Raw genomic sequence first — 13,677 nt, 5'->3', positions numbered from 1 at the left:
AGAGGTTGGAGGTTCTTAAGCCGAGGTTAGGCGGCCACCAGTCAGGGATTCTCTGGCTAGATGATCCTTGGTGCCCCTTCCAACTCTACAATTCTAGGCTTTTAGGATGCTGGACTAGATGGGACAGTGCCCTGATCCAACAGGCTCTTCTTATGTTCTTGACTAAGCCGAGTCTTGAGACACAAGACCGTAGGGGAGCCTGTGGCCCTGCGGATGTTGTTGGACTCCCATCATCCTCTGCCACCATGGCCAGCAGACGGGGATGGTGGGAGATGTAGTCCAGCAACACCTGAAAGGCCTCACGGTCCCCATTCTGACTTAGAGGAATATGGATGTTATCTAGGCTGGAACAACCTGGAAATCCCAGTGGAAGGTTTCTCCAGTGAATGGAGAAGGGTGTGCATATAGAACAAGAGTGGGAAAAGGCAGGCTGGGATCTGCTTTTGTAGAGCTGAGTGACTGGCAAGGATTTCTCCCTCCCAATTGTTTAACAGTGGCAGCAGCTGGAGGAGGGAAAACCTCCTTCACTCCCTGAGGTTGCTAAGAAAGAATGCTTGGGTGAAAAAAATGAGTGGCTTTTTTCATGAAAGAAACTGAGAGTTTGATCCTGGTACTGAATAAAAGTTCCTGAGCCGAACATGTGTTCAGAGGAACCCAGTTCCTTTACTGTTATTTCAATTTCTTACCCATCCTTCACCACAAGGCCACAGAGCAGGTTATAACAATACAAAAATGTAGTAAATCAATTTAAACCATTTGAAATCAGAAGAGCAGGGCAGAAAATTTCATCTTCAGCATGCACCCCTGTGGGGATGGAGTTCCAAAAGTGAGGGGCTGCCCCAGAGAATGCCCTCTTCCAAGCTAGCATTCCCGATGTTAGCAATTCACTCCTCCCCATACTTCTCCTTCACCCCATACTTCTGGGGGGGCAGAATTCTATCAAGAAACACCCAATAAGGTCTGTATGGGTGGAGGTGCTCTTTCAGAAATTTGGGGCCTAAAGGCTAGCATATGTCCACCCAGCTGAGCCTTGAGGTTCTGGGTAAAAAGCAAGGAGATCCTGAAAGCCAGAAGCCCAGCCACCTTTGGTTTATATCACAGCCTCCAATGATAGGATTCCATAAAGTTACCATAAAGGCAGCACTGAAACAGAAAAGCTCTCTGGCAGCTCTCCTGGGGCTCTCCGGAGATGGATGCTTCATGGAACCACCCACAGCAAGTGGGCTCTGAGACGTGCCAAGCCCAGTCCCTTCCTGTGTCCTGACGGCAGGGCCCCTCTCGGCAACCCTTTCATTGGACATTCCTGATGACTTGTCCTCACGATGGTACTGGGGTGCTGGATTCCCCTTTCCCAGTAAAATTACCTGAGTACATGCCTTTATTGGGGCAATTATACAGAATCCCACTTTCAACTGCACCTGCAGAAGTTTCGGGATGGACCTACTGCTTCTTTTCCACTCAGTCCATGTCCTGTAACTTTCTGCTGAAATTCTGTCCCTTTTCATACCTCAGGTGTCCCAGTTTTTTGCCCCGCCTCTGTTCCGCTACAGCGCAGGAACCCCCCCCCCATGTGGCAATAAGGGGGATAACATGGGGGGAGCAGAATGATGTGTGGGTGGGTCCAATGCAGAAGACACACCAATAAACCTGAATGGAGGAGCCCACGCAGCAATGAACACATGGCATGCGCAGGTTGCTTCAAGGTGTAACTGCAAGACACAACATGCACCAGTGGAGTTCCATCCCTGGGTGAGCCTTACCTTTTCTCAAGGAACTTGTCAAGGCTGCTGAGATAACCGTCTGGCTCTGGAGAAAGGAGCTGGATGCAAAGGTGGAGGAGAAATGTGTCATTTTAGCAGACGAGGACAGAGCAGTGCTGCACAACTACTAAACAGGGCTGGTGTTGGCACCTGGCATTCTGGGGCAGCTGCCAAGGACCCAGTAGGGACACACACATGACATGTGGCAGCAGCAGAATCTCAATGCTGCCCAAGCAGGCCACCATTTTTGCCCCGGAGCAATGCTACATCAAAAGCATTGCAGATAAGTAAAACGGCAGGCAGATTGCATTGTAAAAAGCAGTACTGTGTCCACTGCTGCCACCAGGGGGCTCCATCAACATAGGAGGGGGGGGTCCACCAGAGGGCATTTACTGTATTTTTCGCTCTATAAGACGCACCAGACCACAAGACGCACCTAGTTTTTGGAGGAGGAAAACAAGAAAAAAAATATTCTGAATCTCAGAAGCCAGAACAGCAAGAGGGATCGCTGCGCAGTGAAAGCAAGCAATCCCTCTTGCTGTTCTGGCTTCTGGGATAGCTGGGCAGCCTGCATTCGCTCCATAAGACGCACACACATTTCCCCTTTTTAGGAGGGAAAAAGTGAGTCTTATAGAGCAAAAAATACGGTAACTACCTCTCCCTTTAAATTGAGAATTGGCCTGGCCACACAACCCACGGGCTGTACGTTATTCTCCCTGCCTTCAGCTTTGCAGTCTCTCTTTGTGCATTTCTATGGGGCGTAGTCTGCATCAGACATCCGGCCTGCTGCCCTTGACAGTGTCCAGGGACCTTGTGGGGTGCTACCTCTCTGAAATCACACTGGTAAGGACTACTGGGCTACTGAACCAAACTAAGCCAACTCTATGCCATTACATTCCAAACCTCTAGTCCACAGAGTGTTACCTACTGTGTAAAGGTCCTCAGAGCCCGGATCTGAATTGCTCATCTGCAGGAGGTCTCCAAGAGACACAAGGTCATCAGTGTCTTCATCCATGTCTGAGCCCAGAGCCAGTCTCCTTGGGTCACCTGAAAGCTCATCTGGGGAGGCTGAGATGCTGGAGGATGTCATCGGGAAATGGGCAGAGGTGGGAAAAGAGGAATGCTCTGGGACTGGGTCTTCCTCTTGGTCTGAATCATAGGGCAGCCTCACTGGGTCCCCAGCAAGCTCACTGGAGGATGTTGAGGCACTGCTTCTAAGGTAGGTGGCAGGTGGTGTGGCCAGTGGATGGCTAGGAGACTCCAGCTCTAAGGCCCTCTGGGTGCTTGTCTGGGTTTGGCCCTCAAGCGGGGCTCCTTCCAGCTGCTCACTTGCCATGTGAAAGACACTGGCCATGGGGAGCACTGGACCAACTCTCTCTGCCTCCTGAAGAGTTGCATTCTTTGGCTGCAGGATCACAGGCTCTTCTAGGAACTGTGGGTGGTCCCCAGCGGGGGAAGAGGCCTTGGCTGTGGACTCCATCATGTGCAGCTCAGCAGGCTCTTGGGTGATATCAGGCATCTCCTCCAAGCTTTGGTACTCAGATGCGGGGTCTGGGGCAGGGCTCAAGGGCGGCAGTTCGTCATTGTACAGGAATTCAATCCGGGGTGGGGACCAGTCTGGAGGGAACATGGTGTCCTCTTGATCTTCCTCCAGTGGAGAGTCTGGGTTGCCCCACAGGCTGGAGCTGTGGCTGCTGTGGGATGCCTCTTCCAGGGGATGTGCAGGGGGAAACACATTAGGGAGGCCGTGCTGATACAAAGAGAGGCCTTGCTGCCCCTCTTTGTTGCTGCAGCTGCTGCCAGGCCCCTTCTTCTGTCCCTGGCTGGGAGCTCCCAAGAAGCCTGTGTCTCTCTTGGACAAAAAGCGGGCTGCTGATGACCTGCATTTCTGGGACCGTTTTTGCATCTGCCGCAAAGCGGCCTGGGGCTCTGCCGAAGACAGAGAGAAAGAGAGAGAGAGAGAGAGAGAGGAGTTAATGCTCTGGCAATTAGCATGCTACAATGCCACAGGGGAACAAACAAACAAAAGGCGCAATGGGCAGGGAGGACTGAGCACAGAATTCAACTTTCTAAGAATTTCGCGTTTATTTTGGTGTGTGTGTATGTGTGTTTAGAATCTGGCCCTTAAGGCTGCAAATATATAACTGAAAGTGCCTGGAGAGTGTCAGATAGGAAATCAGAAGCCACCGGAGGAGTGGATGGATAAGATTTCTGTGGCCAAAGGGCAGGGCGTCTGTGCCCTGCTAAGGTCCTTGCCCCATCACAAGGCAAGGCTCTGGTACACGTTGGGTTAATGCTGACACAGGACCTTGAGGGGTTTGCATAAACCCAGGATGCAAACAGACCCCACCTGTTACGTGAAGGTCTCAAAGAACCTTCCTAAAGATTAGAAACAGAACTGTAGAGATGCAAGGGACCCCAGGGGTCATCTAGTCCAACCCTTTGCAATGCAGGAATCGCAGCTGAAGAATCCCTGACAGACGGCCAAACAAACTGTTAAAAAACTTCCAAGGAAGGAGAGTCCACCACCTTTAGAGGAAGCCTGATTCACAGTCAAACAGCTCTTAGCGTCAGAAAGTTCTTCCTAATGTTTAGCTGGAATATTCAGCGCTCCTGAGTCAAGATCCATCCCCTTAACTAAGTTGTTTCGGCTTCAGACCTATAAACATTTGTACTGATGGAGGCCAGTTTTAAGAAGTTTCAGAAATCCTACTATATTGTTCCACTAGACTGGTGCTTCTAAGGGCAGGCGCATCTTTTGAGAGAAGGGGCTTTCTGACCTGTGAAAAATACAACTTTCATTTAGTGAAAAACTCCTGGGATTCAGGAACATTTTCAAGGGGAAAGCGCCCTCTGCTGACTCCTCCTGCAGTCCAAGAAGAAAGGCGTTTCCCTTGGTGTTGCTTCCCTCCTCCGCCATGCAGACGTTTACCGTACTTCGCAAACCAGACTGGTGGGCTTATTCTGCAACATGTGCTTGATGCAATAACAGTGCATGACTGGTGGATTCATCCTGAACTGTCCACACATATCACTCCACTCCATTCTGCCAGCCTTCCCCAATCCTATTGCATTATTACCAATCGGGGGGGGGGTGCACTGACTGGAAACAAATAATAATAATAATAATAATACATTTTTATTTATACCCCGCCCTCCCCAGCCAAGACCGGGCTCAGGGCGGCTAACAACCAATAATAAAAACAAGTTGATTAAAATACAATTTTAAAAAGATTAAAATACAACATTAGGATGCAGCCTCTTCACAGGAGGTGAAAGGAAAAAGAAAGAGAGGGAGGGAATCAAATTGGCTCCAAGCCAAAGGCCAGGCGGAACAACTCTGTCTTACAGGCCCTGCGGAAAGAAATCAGATCCTGCAGGGCCCTGCTCCACCAGGCCGGAGCCAGTGTTGAAAAGGCCCTGGCTCTGGTTGAGGCTAATCTAACTTCCTTAGGGCCTGGGACCTCTAGGGTGTTGCTATATGTGGACCTTAAGGTCCTCCGTGGGGCATACCAGGAGAGGCGGTCCCGAAGGTACAAGGGTCTAAGGCCATGAAGGGCTTTAAAGGTCAAAACCAGCATCTTAAATCTGACCCTGTACTCCACCGAGAGCCAGTGCAGTTTGAAAAGCACTGGGATTGAAATGCTCCCATGGCAGAGACCCCGTGAGGAGCCTCGCTGCAGCATTCTGTACCCGCTGGAGTTTCTGGGACAGCTTCAAGGGCAGCCCCGCGTAGAGCGAATTACAGTAGTCAAGCCTGGAGGTGACCATCGAATGGATCACTGTGGCCAGGTCGGGGCGGGAAAGGTAAGGGACCAACTGCTTGATGCGGCGAAGGTGGAAAAATGTTGCTATGTCTGCCCCCAAAACTTGAACATGGGATTGCATATAATTGTCCCAATACCATCTTGAGCACAAATAATTTTATTGTAAATGGACAATATAAAGGACATTTGAAGGGGCCCACTGTTGACCACATCAAAACAGCTGCACTACCAGTATCACGTGCTTCAAATATCACCATTCTGTAGGCTGCATTCCAAGAGGATGTGGTTTAGCATACAAAGTGCTTGAGATTACAAATTTTACCACTGTAATCCTCAAATCTATGGGTAAGGAACTGCAGGCCCCCAGCATGGACAGCTCTAAAAGGAGATTAGGCAAACGCCGCGGGGAGGTAAATCTCTCAAAGGGCACCAAGACCAGGAGAGCCCTGCTGCCCCAGGTCCTGCTGGCAGGCTTCTCTCTCTTTTTTAAAAAATAATATTTATTAAAGTTTTAAGGGTTACAAAAAACAAAAGTAAAAACACCATATTAAACAAAAGCAAGTCCACACATCACAATGAGTAAAAAAGGGGAAAAAAGAAGAAAAAAAGAACAGAAAAATACAAACAATTAAAAAACACAGCAACTCTTCCCATAACTTATCTTTCATTAGCTTGTTTCCTTGACCTTCTCACACCTCCCTTTTTTGTATTCTAGTTCGATTAGCTATTTCAGCAAATCCTTCCCATCTTTTCCAATTTTTGTCCTGTAATTTATCTTAATATTAATGTAACTTTACTTTCCCTCCTTTCACCAATTAACACTGCTGTCAGGCTTCTCACAGGCACCTGGTTGTCCATTGTGGGAAGCAGAAGGGAAGACGACAAGACAGGCCTTTGGACTGGTCCAGCAGGGCTTTTCTTATGTCCTAAAATAAATACTACCCTCCATATTATGGGTGGGGGCTGAGAATGAAAGACGAGCCAGGTGAGGACCCCCAGGATTAGGGGCAGTTGGTGCAGTCAAGGATAACGGAGTGAGCGCCTCCCCCCACCTTGCTTAGAATGTCTTAGAAAAGGAGAAGGACCTGCTTGGGGTGTCTGCCATCCAAAGTACAACCAGAGGCTGCTCAGACGAGGGCTTTATCTGTGGTGGGACTCACAGCTTCATGGCTCTTCAACACATTTAATTTAATTTTATTTACATCTCACATTTCCCTGTAAGGAGCGCAAGGTGGCAGACATGGCTTTCCCCTTCCTCATCTGTATTCTCACAACAAACCTGTGAGGTAGGTCAGGCTAAGAGACAGTGACTGTCCCAAGGTCACTCAGCGAGCATAATAGCTGAGTGGGGATTTGAACCCTGGTCTCCCAGCTCCTAGTCCAACAGTATAACCACTACATTACCCTGGCCTTACATTATGCATCAAAACTTTCCCTTTCAACAGAGCCTGGGACTGCCAAACTGGATATGGATCTTTTTCTGCTGGCTGGATTTATTTTTAAAGCCAATGCAAAACACTTTTTGAATTGTTGGGGCATTACATTTTGAGAAAGAAATTGAGTTACGCCTGCATTTATCAGACGTATGATCCACTCCTCCTTTTCAACTATCTCCATGGGATCACAGCCCACAGCAGAGATTGGATGGCCGTCTGCCATGGATGCTTTAGCTGAGATCCTACAAAAAAGCAAGAACATTGCAATAAATAGCAAGTGCTAAATACACATTCAGGAGCCACTTGGTGGTGATAGCATAAACCTCTGCAGAAATTCTGTGGAAGCAAATCTGGAAGCAACCCCAGAATGAGGAGCTGGCGTGGATTGGATGGTTTCATAAGACAGTGTTTCCTAGCTGGCCTGTTGGGGGGAACCCTTGATCCACCAAGCCTAGTCTGACTGAGGGGCCAGAGCACTGAAGAACCACTCAGGTGAACTCACCTGCCACCAACCATTTATGAGAATCCCTAAACCCTCCTTCATCACACTGACAGCAAAAGGATGGCCAACTACGGCCATTGTTGTGCTTTTAGCATTGCCTCTGGAAAAGCAAAGGGTGTCCATTAATTGCCCTGGTGTAAGGTCCAGCAAAGCAGAGCTGTCTTTGAAGCAGGACCTTAGGGGATTGCCCTGCCAGAAGCAATCCCTTTGCACTGCCAAAGTCACTGGTGACATTTTGGATCAAGGGTGGGAAGAAGGTAGATCAAAATATAATGGTGGATCTCTGAATGATTTGCAGCAGATCAACATGACTCAGGGGCAATGAAAAAGAAATCCAACTTAAATCAGGCTGCTGAAATGTAGAGAGCTAATGGGGGGGGGGGGAGGACTGTGTGAGCTCAGTTCATTCCCAGTCCTGAAGACCTACCTCTCAGCTCAGAGGCTCCCTGCTCTTTCTTTTGCACCTGGTTCTCCTTGATAAATCTCAGGGCTCTAGCAAAAAGTGAAGCGTAGATCCAACAAGCCTTACATCTTGCCCACCCCTGTTTTAAAATATTACCTTTGGTATAGGAGAGGGATTTGCCACCTTTGGCTTCACCAGCTCTTGAGCGCCTGCGGCCGTCTTGCTGTAGGACAAAAGGGACATCCGTTCAAGGTGTGTCATTATCCAAAGGAAGCCTCTCTTCTGCAGCAACTTCATCAGCGCTTTCTGTGGCTTTTGCACTACTGTCTTGTGTGTGCAGTTTGGCTGTCTGTGCTGGGGACAAAACTGATAGGACCCAATTCATGCTTACAGAGATCTCATGGTAATGCAGGATGCTTGGGAATTAGAACTTGTACTGGGACATTTGTGGCACAATGTACAGCGGTACCTTTGGTTCGAACTTAATTCGTTCCAGAGGTCCATTCTTAAGCTGAAACTGTTCTTAACTAGAGGCGTACTTTCGCTAATGGGGCCTCTAGCTGCTGCTGCTGCACCACCGACACACAATTTCCGTTCTCATCCTGTGGCAAAGTTCTCAACTCGAGGTAACTCTTCCAGGTTAGCGGAGTTTGTAACCTGAGGCATTTGTAACTCGAGGTATCTACCAGCCGAGGATGACCGAGGGTCACCTAGGGAAAGAGCAGCCTGAACCCTTCTAGGCAACCGCAACAGCTGCAGGAAGTTTGCTTTCTCCTCCCCACACTCTCCAGAAAGAACTCTGCTGCGACTCTTTGTTGCTGTTGCCACGTAGCTGCAGAGAGGTGGGGAAGGGAAATGACGGGCTCCTATCACAAGCCGAAGAAGGACTGGCTCCTATCGCAAGCTGCTGGGTAGCCCCTTCACCTCCATCACAGCAAGACCACCAGCAAGTAAAGAACATTGCGGTTCCAGCAGGATGGACCCTCTGCATCCTAGCATTGCCAAACGGATCCCTCCCCCTCTACCATTTCTCTACATGGAAAGCTGCCTTCCACAGGGTTGGATCCTTGGTCCATCTACTCAGTAACAAGCTTGGTATTGTCCACACTGACTGGCAGAGGTTTTCTAGCATTATAAACAAGGATGATTCCCAGCCCTACCTGCAGATACTAAGGACTGAAGCTGGGACCGTCTGCCACTGAGCAGTGCCTCTTCCCTCTTGCTGGAGGCTTCCAAGAGGCATTGGGCAAGATGGTCTTCTGCCCTCTCAGAGTCCAAGCCTAAGGGCAGGGCATGTGCCTTTCAGACACTCTAAAAATAATACTTATTTGCACATATATCTATTTGGACTGACAACAAAGGCAACAGTACACACCAGCCCCAGGAGTCAATCCATGAGCACACTCCTCCCTCCCCAGCCCCAAATTCTAGCTTCACGTTTGGCCAGGGATTACTCACCCTCTTGTGTGGTGCTCCCTGGGAGCCATCAGTGAGCATCAAGGGAACAGAAGAAAGAGGCGGCATGGAGAAGGGCCGGCCGGTTTTCAGATTCTTGGACTTCCGGAGCTGCTGGTACTCCTCCAGGCTGGACTGGAATGTAAAGCTGAAGAGGCCTGCTTTGGGCCTCCTTGAAGATGACAAAGGGATCTGGTACCACCGAAGGTCCTGCCAGGGGTTAAACAGCTCCATGCTGTAGGATGGCTGTTTTGGGTGGGGAAGTGAAGTGACTCTGACGGCATCCTCCTGGGAAGGTGGGTTAGGGCACATCTGCTCTGATGCATCCCTGGATGTCCCCTGCGGGTCACTGGATGAAGAGGAGCCTCCAGGGCTTTGCTTCCCTGCCTTCTTCATGGCTAACTCTGCTGATGTCTCCTCCAGCTTGTTCTGTCTGCTCTCTGGAGTTTCTTAAAGGAATGAGTTCAGCAGCTGGGGAAAGCAGCCTTATCTCCTGCTTTCTGGAAGGCCTCCAGCCACCTGGAGTGAGGGAAAGGGAGGCAAACAATATTTATCTTCTTGCTCCAAAGAATAAATCCCACCCCACCCCCAATTTATTCTACAAAGAATAAATCCCACCCCCACCCCCTTATTGCAGTCATCATCTGTCTGGTGCTTAAGCTACTTTATTTTATTTATTAAAGCATTTTTTGCCACTCATTAACAATACTATTGATTGGGATAACTTGGTGAATGACTTATTGAAACCCTTTTGGTATGCAGAGCAAGCAGTGTTTAAACTAGTGAAACCTTGGTTAGAGAAGAGACATTGCCTGTCACAATCACGCAGAGATAAATGCTTGCAGAGAAGAAAATAGTAAAGTTGTTAATTGCAGGAAATACATAACTGAAACTAGAACTAGAAACTTCTATCCAGCTAGTCCAGAGAAGAACAAGAAAGCCGCGCTTGCTCCTTTGTTCTCTCATAGAAGAGTTAAAGATGACCTCTCATCTTGAAGTCTGAGATACAAGTCTGAGGAGGAAGTGGTAAACAGGATGCAGCCCAAGACATGTCAGTCTAAGCAAGGAGGAGATAGAGAAGTCAGCTGATGGGTGAAAGGGGCAGGAAAGTATGGGAATGTGGGTGCCTGCCCTCTCTCGCCTTAACTCCTCCAAGCTGAGTTGCACCCAAACTCCCAAGACGCCAGATGAATCCCAGGAGCAACACCAGCATGGCCAGGGGTCAGGGGTGATGAGAACGGCAGTCCAGCCAATCTGAAGGCCTACAGGCTTCCCCACCCCAATGTGGGCGTCTTGTTTTATTCTTGTACCTACAGCACAAATAAAAGTTTTCGCTCTTGTGAATCACTCAGGAAGACAGAATAGACTATTCCTCATTGCAGGCATCTCCAGAGGTCATTTTATTGCTCATTCATGCTGCTTTGTGCTCATGATCCTATTGGGACAGTCATATGTGATCCCACTTCTAATACTATTTGTGTCTGCAAAGTTTGGGAGCGGTCATCCTGCTTGTTTCCAATCAGTGCATGTCCTTTAACTTTCTGCTAAAATCCCTTAACTTTTCATAACCCAAATGTTGGGGGTGGGCTGTCCCACTTATGTTGCACTATAGCCTCTCTCAGGAGCAGTAATGTGGCAGCACTAAGGAAACATTGCAGAATAAATCCATCACTAATGTACTGGGATCATGTCAGCAAGAACATGCTGCAGAATACACCTCAATGAAGCACCTGTCTGGAGGGGCTGAGGACTCTAACTCCAGGATCCTGCATTGCAGGGGTTGGACTAGCTAACCCTTTGGGCTCCTTCCCACTATATGATTCTGTGACAGTTGCATTACAGGAAGCAGCAGCACACAAGGGCTTTCAGAACACACGGCGGCAGAACGCCAGTCTGGAGGGGGCCTGCTTCTCACTCATGTGCATTCGACTTGAATGACCAGAATACAGTGGCAGCAGGGCTGAAAGCCTCCACCACCTCATTGCAAAGCCTTCCATCAAAAAATGATCATGGCAATGCAAGAAGAAAAAAGTTACCATAGGGCGGTTATTTTACCGCACACAGCCTACGCTTTTTGAAAGTTGAGTCTGCGAGTCTTATCTACACGCAAAAAGCAGCAACAATTGCTTGTTGCTCTTAAAAAGTCCCAAGGTCTTTCACTCTGCACCACTGTGGGATTTTGTACTGACAGCTTAAAATGTGGCTCCAGCATCTCTCAGCAAGGTCAGAGCCCTACTGTTCCAAAGCATTCATTTCTGGGGTCCTTGAGAATCCACCCACCATTGGAGCCAGGCAGTGACAGATCAGGCGAGTTCACAAATTTTTAAAGATTTATTAAGGAATAAATATGTGAAAACAGAGGACTTTCAGATGATAACTTGCTGGTGTAGGACTAGAACAGTGGTTACAAAACTTTTTTGAGCCATCATGCCCTTAGTTCCATAAACTCATCCCCAGTGCCCCCGCCACCCTGTTCTAGAACAAGCATTTTTGGAACAACAATTTACACAACCCACCAAGGAAGGTAACACAATAGAATTCAAACCAGTAGCAATTAATTCCACATTTGTTCAAACTATTCAGTTTAATTAAGTTGACGAAACGGATGAACATGATCCACAGATACCAGTTTTTCAAAGTCTGATGGTCCCTTACACCTCCAGCACCGCCCACGGTCCCCCTTGCCTCTTAGCTCCCCCAAGGTAAACCCTCCAGGGGGCACTACCACTCATTTTGGGAACCACTGGAAGAGAACAACATATGTGTGTTGATATTTTATGTGTGTGATATATCATGCTCTGAGTAACTATAGGTAGGAAGAGGGTTACTATAGGGGCTAACTCAGAATCGTGGCTAAAAGCAGTGGCATCTAGCACAAAGCAGCAGCAGGAAGAGGAGGAGGTGGGGGGGTACTCAGAGGCCACAGCATGCAAGATCCAGTATCTTTGCACCTTTTCTGCACCTCACCAAGTCCTTTGATATTACAAGCAGGCAGGTCGTTGCCAATGCATCGCAACCCGGAAGGCAGCGGGCATTCGAGGATGAGGCCACCTTGCCATAGCGGCCTTTTGCTTTGCCGCAGCTTGACCACGGGCACTGCACCGCCTTGGGAGGCAGGCGTGGGAGAGGAAAGCTGATCCCAGCGAAGGATGCAAGAAGGAAGACCTCGAAAAAGAGGGGAGGAAAAGGACCCCGAGAACTGGGAAGGGGCTGCACTCGGAGGAAGGCTGCACCCCGCTCTCTACCTGCGAAAAAACTCCTCCGGCCGCTTCTGCCGCCGCCCAACTCCCACCTGCTTCGGCCCGATTCAAAAATCAGCCCGAACGCTCCATCCCTCGGTCGCCCGGGGCGCCCGGCGGCAGCCAATCAGCAAGCGGGGATCCCAAGCCAGCCACGCGGTGGCCTCGAGGGCTCGGGAGGGAGAAGGGGTCCTTTCCGCGCGCGCAGCCCGATCCTAAGCTTACAGGCACCCCACCCCTCCGGAATGCGGGGAACTGTGGTTTAATGGTCCTGCGCATTGTAGCCCCTGAGGGGTGGACTATGGTTCCCAGGATTCTTTCTGTTGCAGGGAGGGGTGCTTTAAATTGCCTGGAGCGGATTCATGAGATGCGGCTCCAAGATGCAACCTCCACTTGCTAAAACACTGGCTAAAAAACTGGGCCACACTTTCAGAATAAAAATGTGCTTTGCGCTGCACCAATTTTTTTATAATTGATAATAAGTACACTGGAATACAAAAAGGAAAAAAAAAACTTATAGCAATGCTTGGTTTATAACAGTGGTTCCCAATTAGTTAATTACTGAGGACCCCCTATTTTTCAAAAGCCAAGCCACGGATCCCCCACTATTGAAAATTTTGATAACTCTAAGGTAGTTTACCTCTACAAAGCAATTTTTTTGAACAAAACAGTGGGGTAGCCCATAATAAGCAAAGGATTTTGTTGTTGTTTAGTCGTGTCCGACTCTTCGTGACCCCATAGACCAGAGCACGCCTGGCACTCCTGTCTTCCACTGCCTCCCGCAATTTGGTCAGACTCGTGTTTGTAGCTTCAAGAACACTGTCCAACCATCTCATCCTGTCGACCCCTTCTCCTTGTGCCCTCCATCTTTCCCAACATCAGGATCTTTTCCAGGGAGTCTTATCTTCTCATGAGGTGGCCAAAGTCTTGGAGCCTCAGCTTCAGGATCCAGTGAGCACTCAGGGCTGATTTCCTTCAGAATGGAGAGGTTGGATCTTCTTGCAGTCCATGGGACTCTCAAGAGTCTCCTCCAGCACCAGAATTCAAAAGCATCAATTCTTCGGCAATCAGCCTTCTTTATGGTCCAGCCCTCACTTCCATACATCACTACTGGG

General features: G+C 48.9%; 1 protein-coding gene across 8 annotated transcripts in view; it reads right to left on the bottom strand.

The window, feature by feature from the left end:
* Positions 1-12,942, bottom strand: part of FAM178B (family with sequence similarity 178 member B) — a 178,660-nt gene extending 165,718 nt beyond the window's left edge. For 2 of the 8 annotated variants that reach the window (XR_014567558.1, XM_083753208.1), the window contains exons 1-5: positions 12,569-12,940; positions 9,327-9,842; positions 8,025-8,091; positions 2,689-3,689; positions 1,761-1,819 (exon numbers count right to left, since the gene is read on the bottom strand). Coding sequence is in view for 7 of the 8 variants with exons in the window: in XM_083753208.1 (XP_083609334.1) it covers positions 1,761-1,819; positions 2,689-3,689; positions 8,025-8,091; positions 9,327-9,719 (1,520 nt within the window). In the remaining variant the exon portion in view is untranslated. Of the gene's footprint in view, positions 1-1,760; positions 1,820-2,688; positions 3,690-8,024; positions 8,092-9,326; positions 9,843-12,568 lie in introns of all 8 variants that reach the window. The other 6 variants (XM_083753207.1, XM_083753206.1, XM_083753204.1 and 3 more) reach the window with 3 other exon arrangements.
* Positions 12,943-13,677: the final 735 nt, after the last annotated feature.

This window comes from Podarcis gaigeae (assembly GCF_964106915.1).
Source record: "Podarcis gaigeae genome assembly, chromosome: 8".
NCBI classification, from domain to species: domain Eukaryota; kingdom Metazoa; phylum Chordata; class Lepidosauria; order Squamata; family Lacertidae; genus Podarcis; species Podarcis gaigeae.
This window is presented reverse-complemented; position numbering and strand designations above follow the sequence as displayed.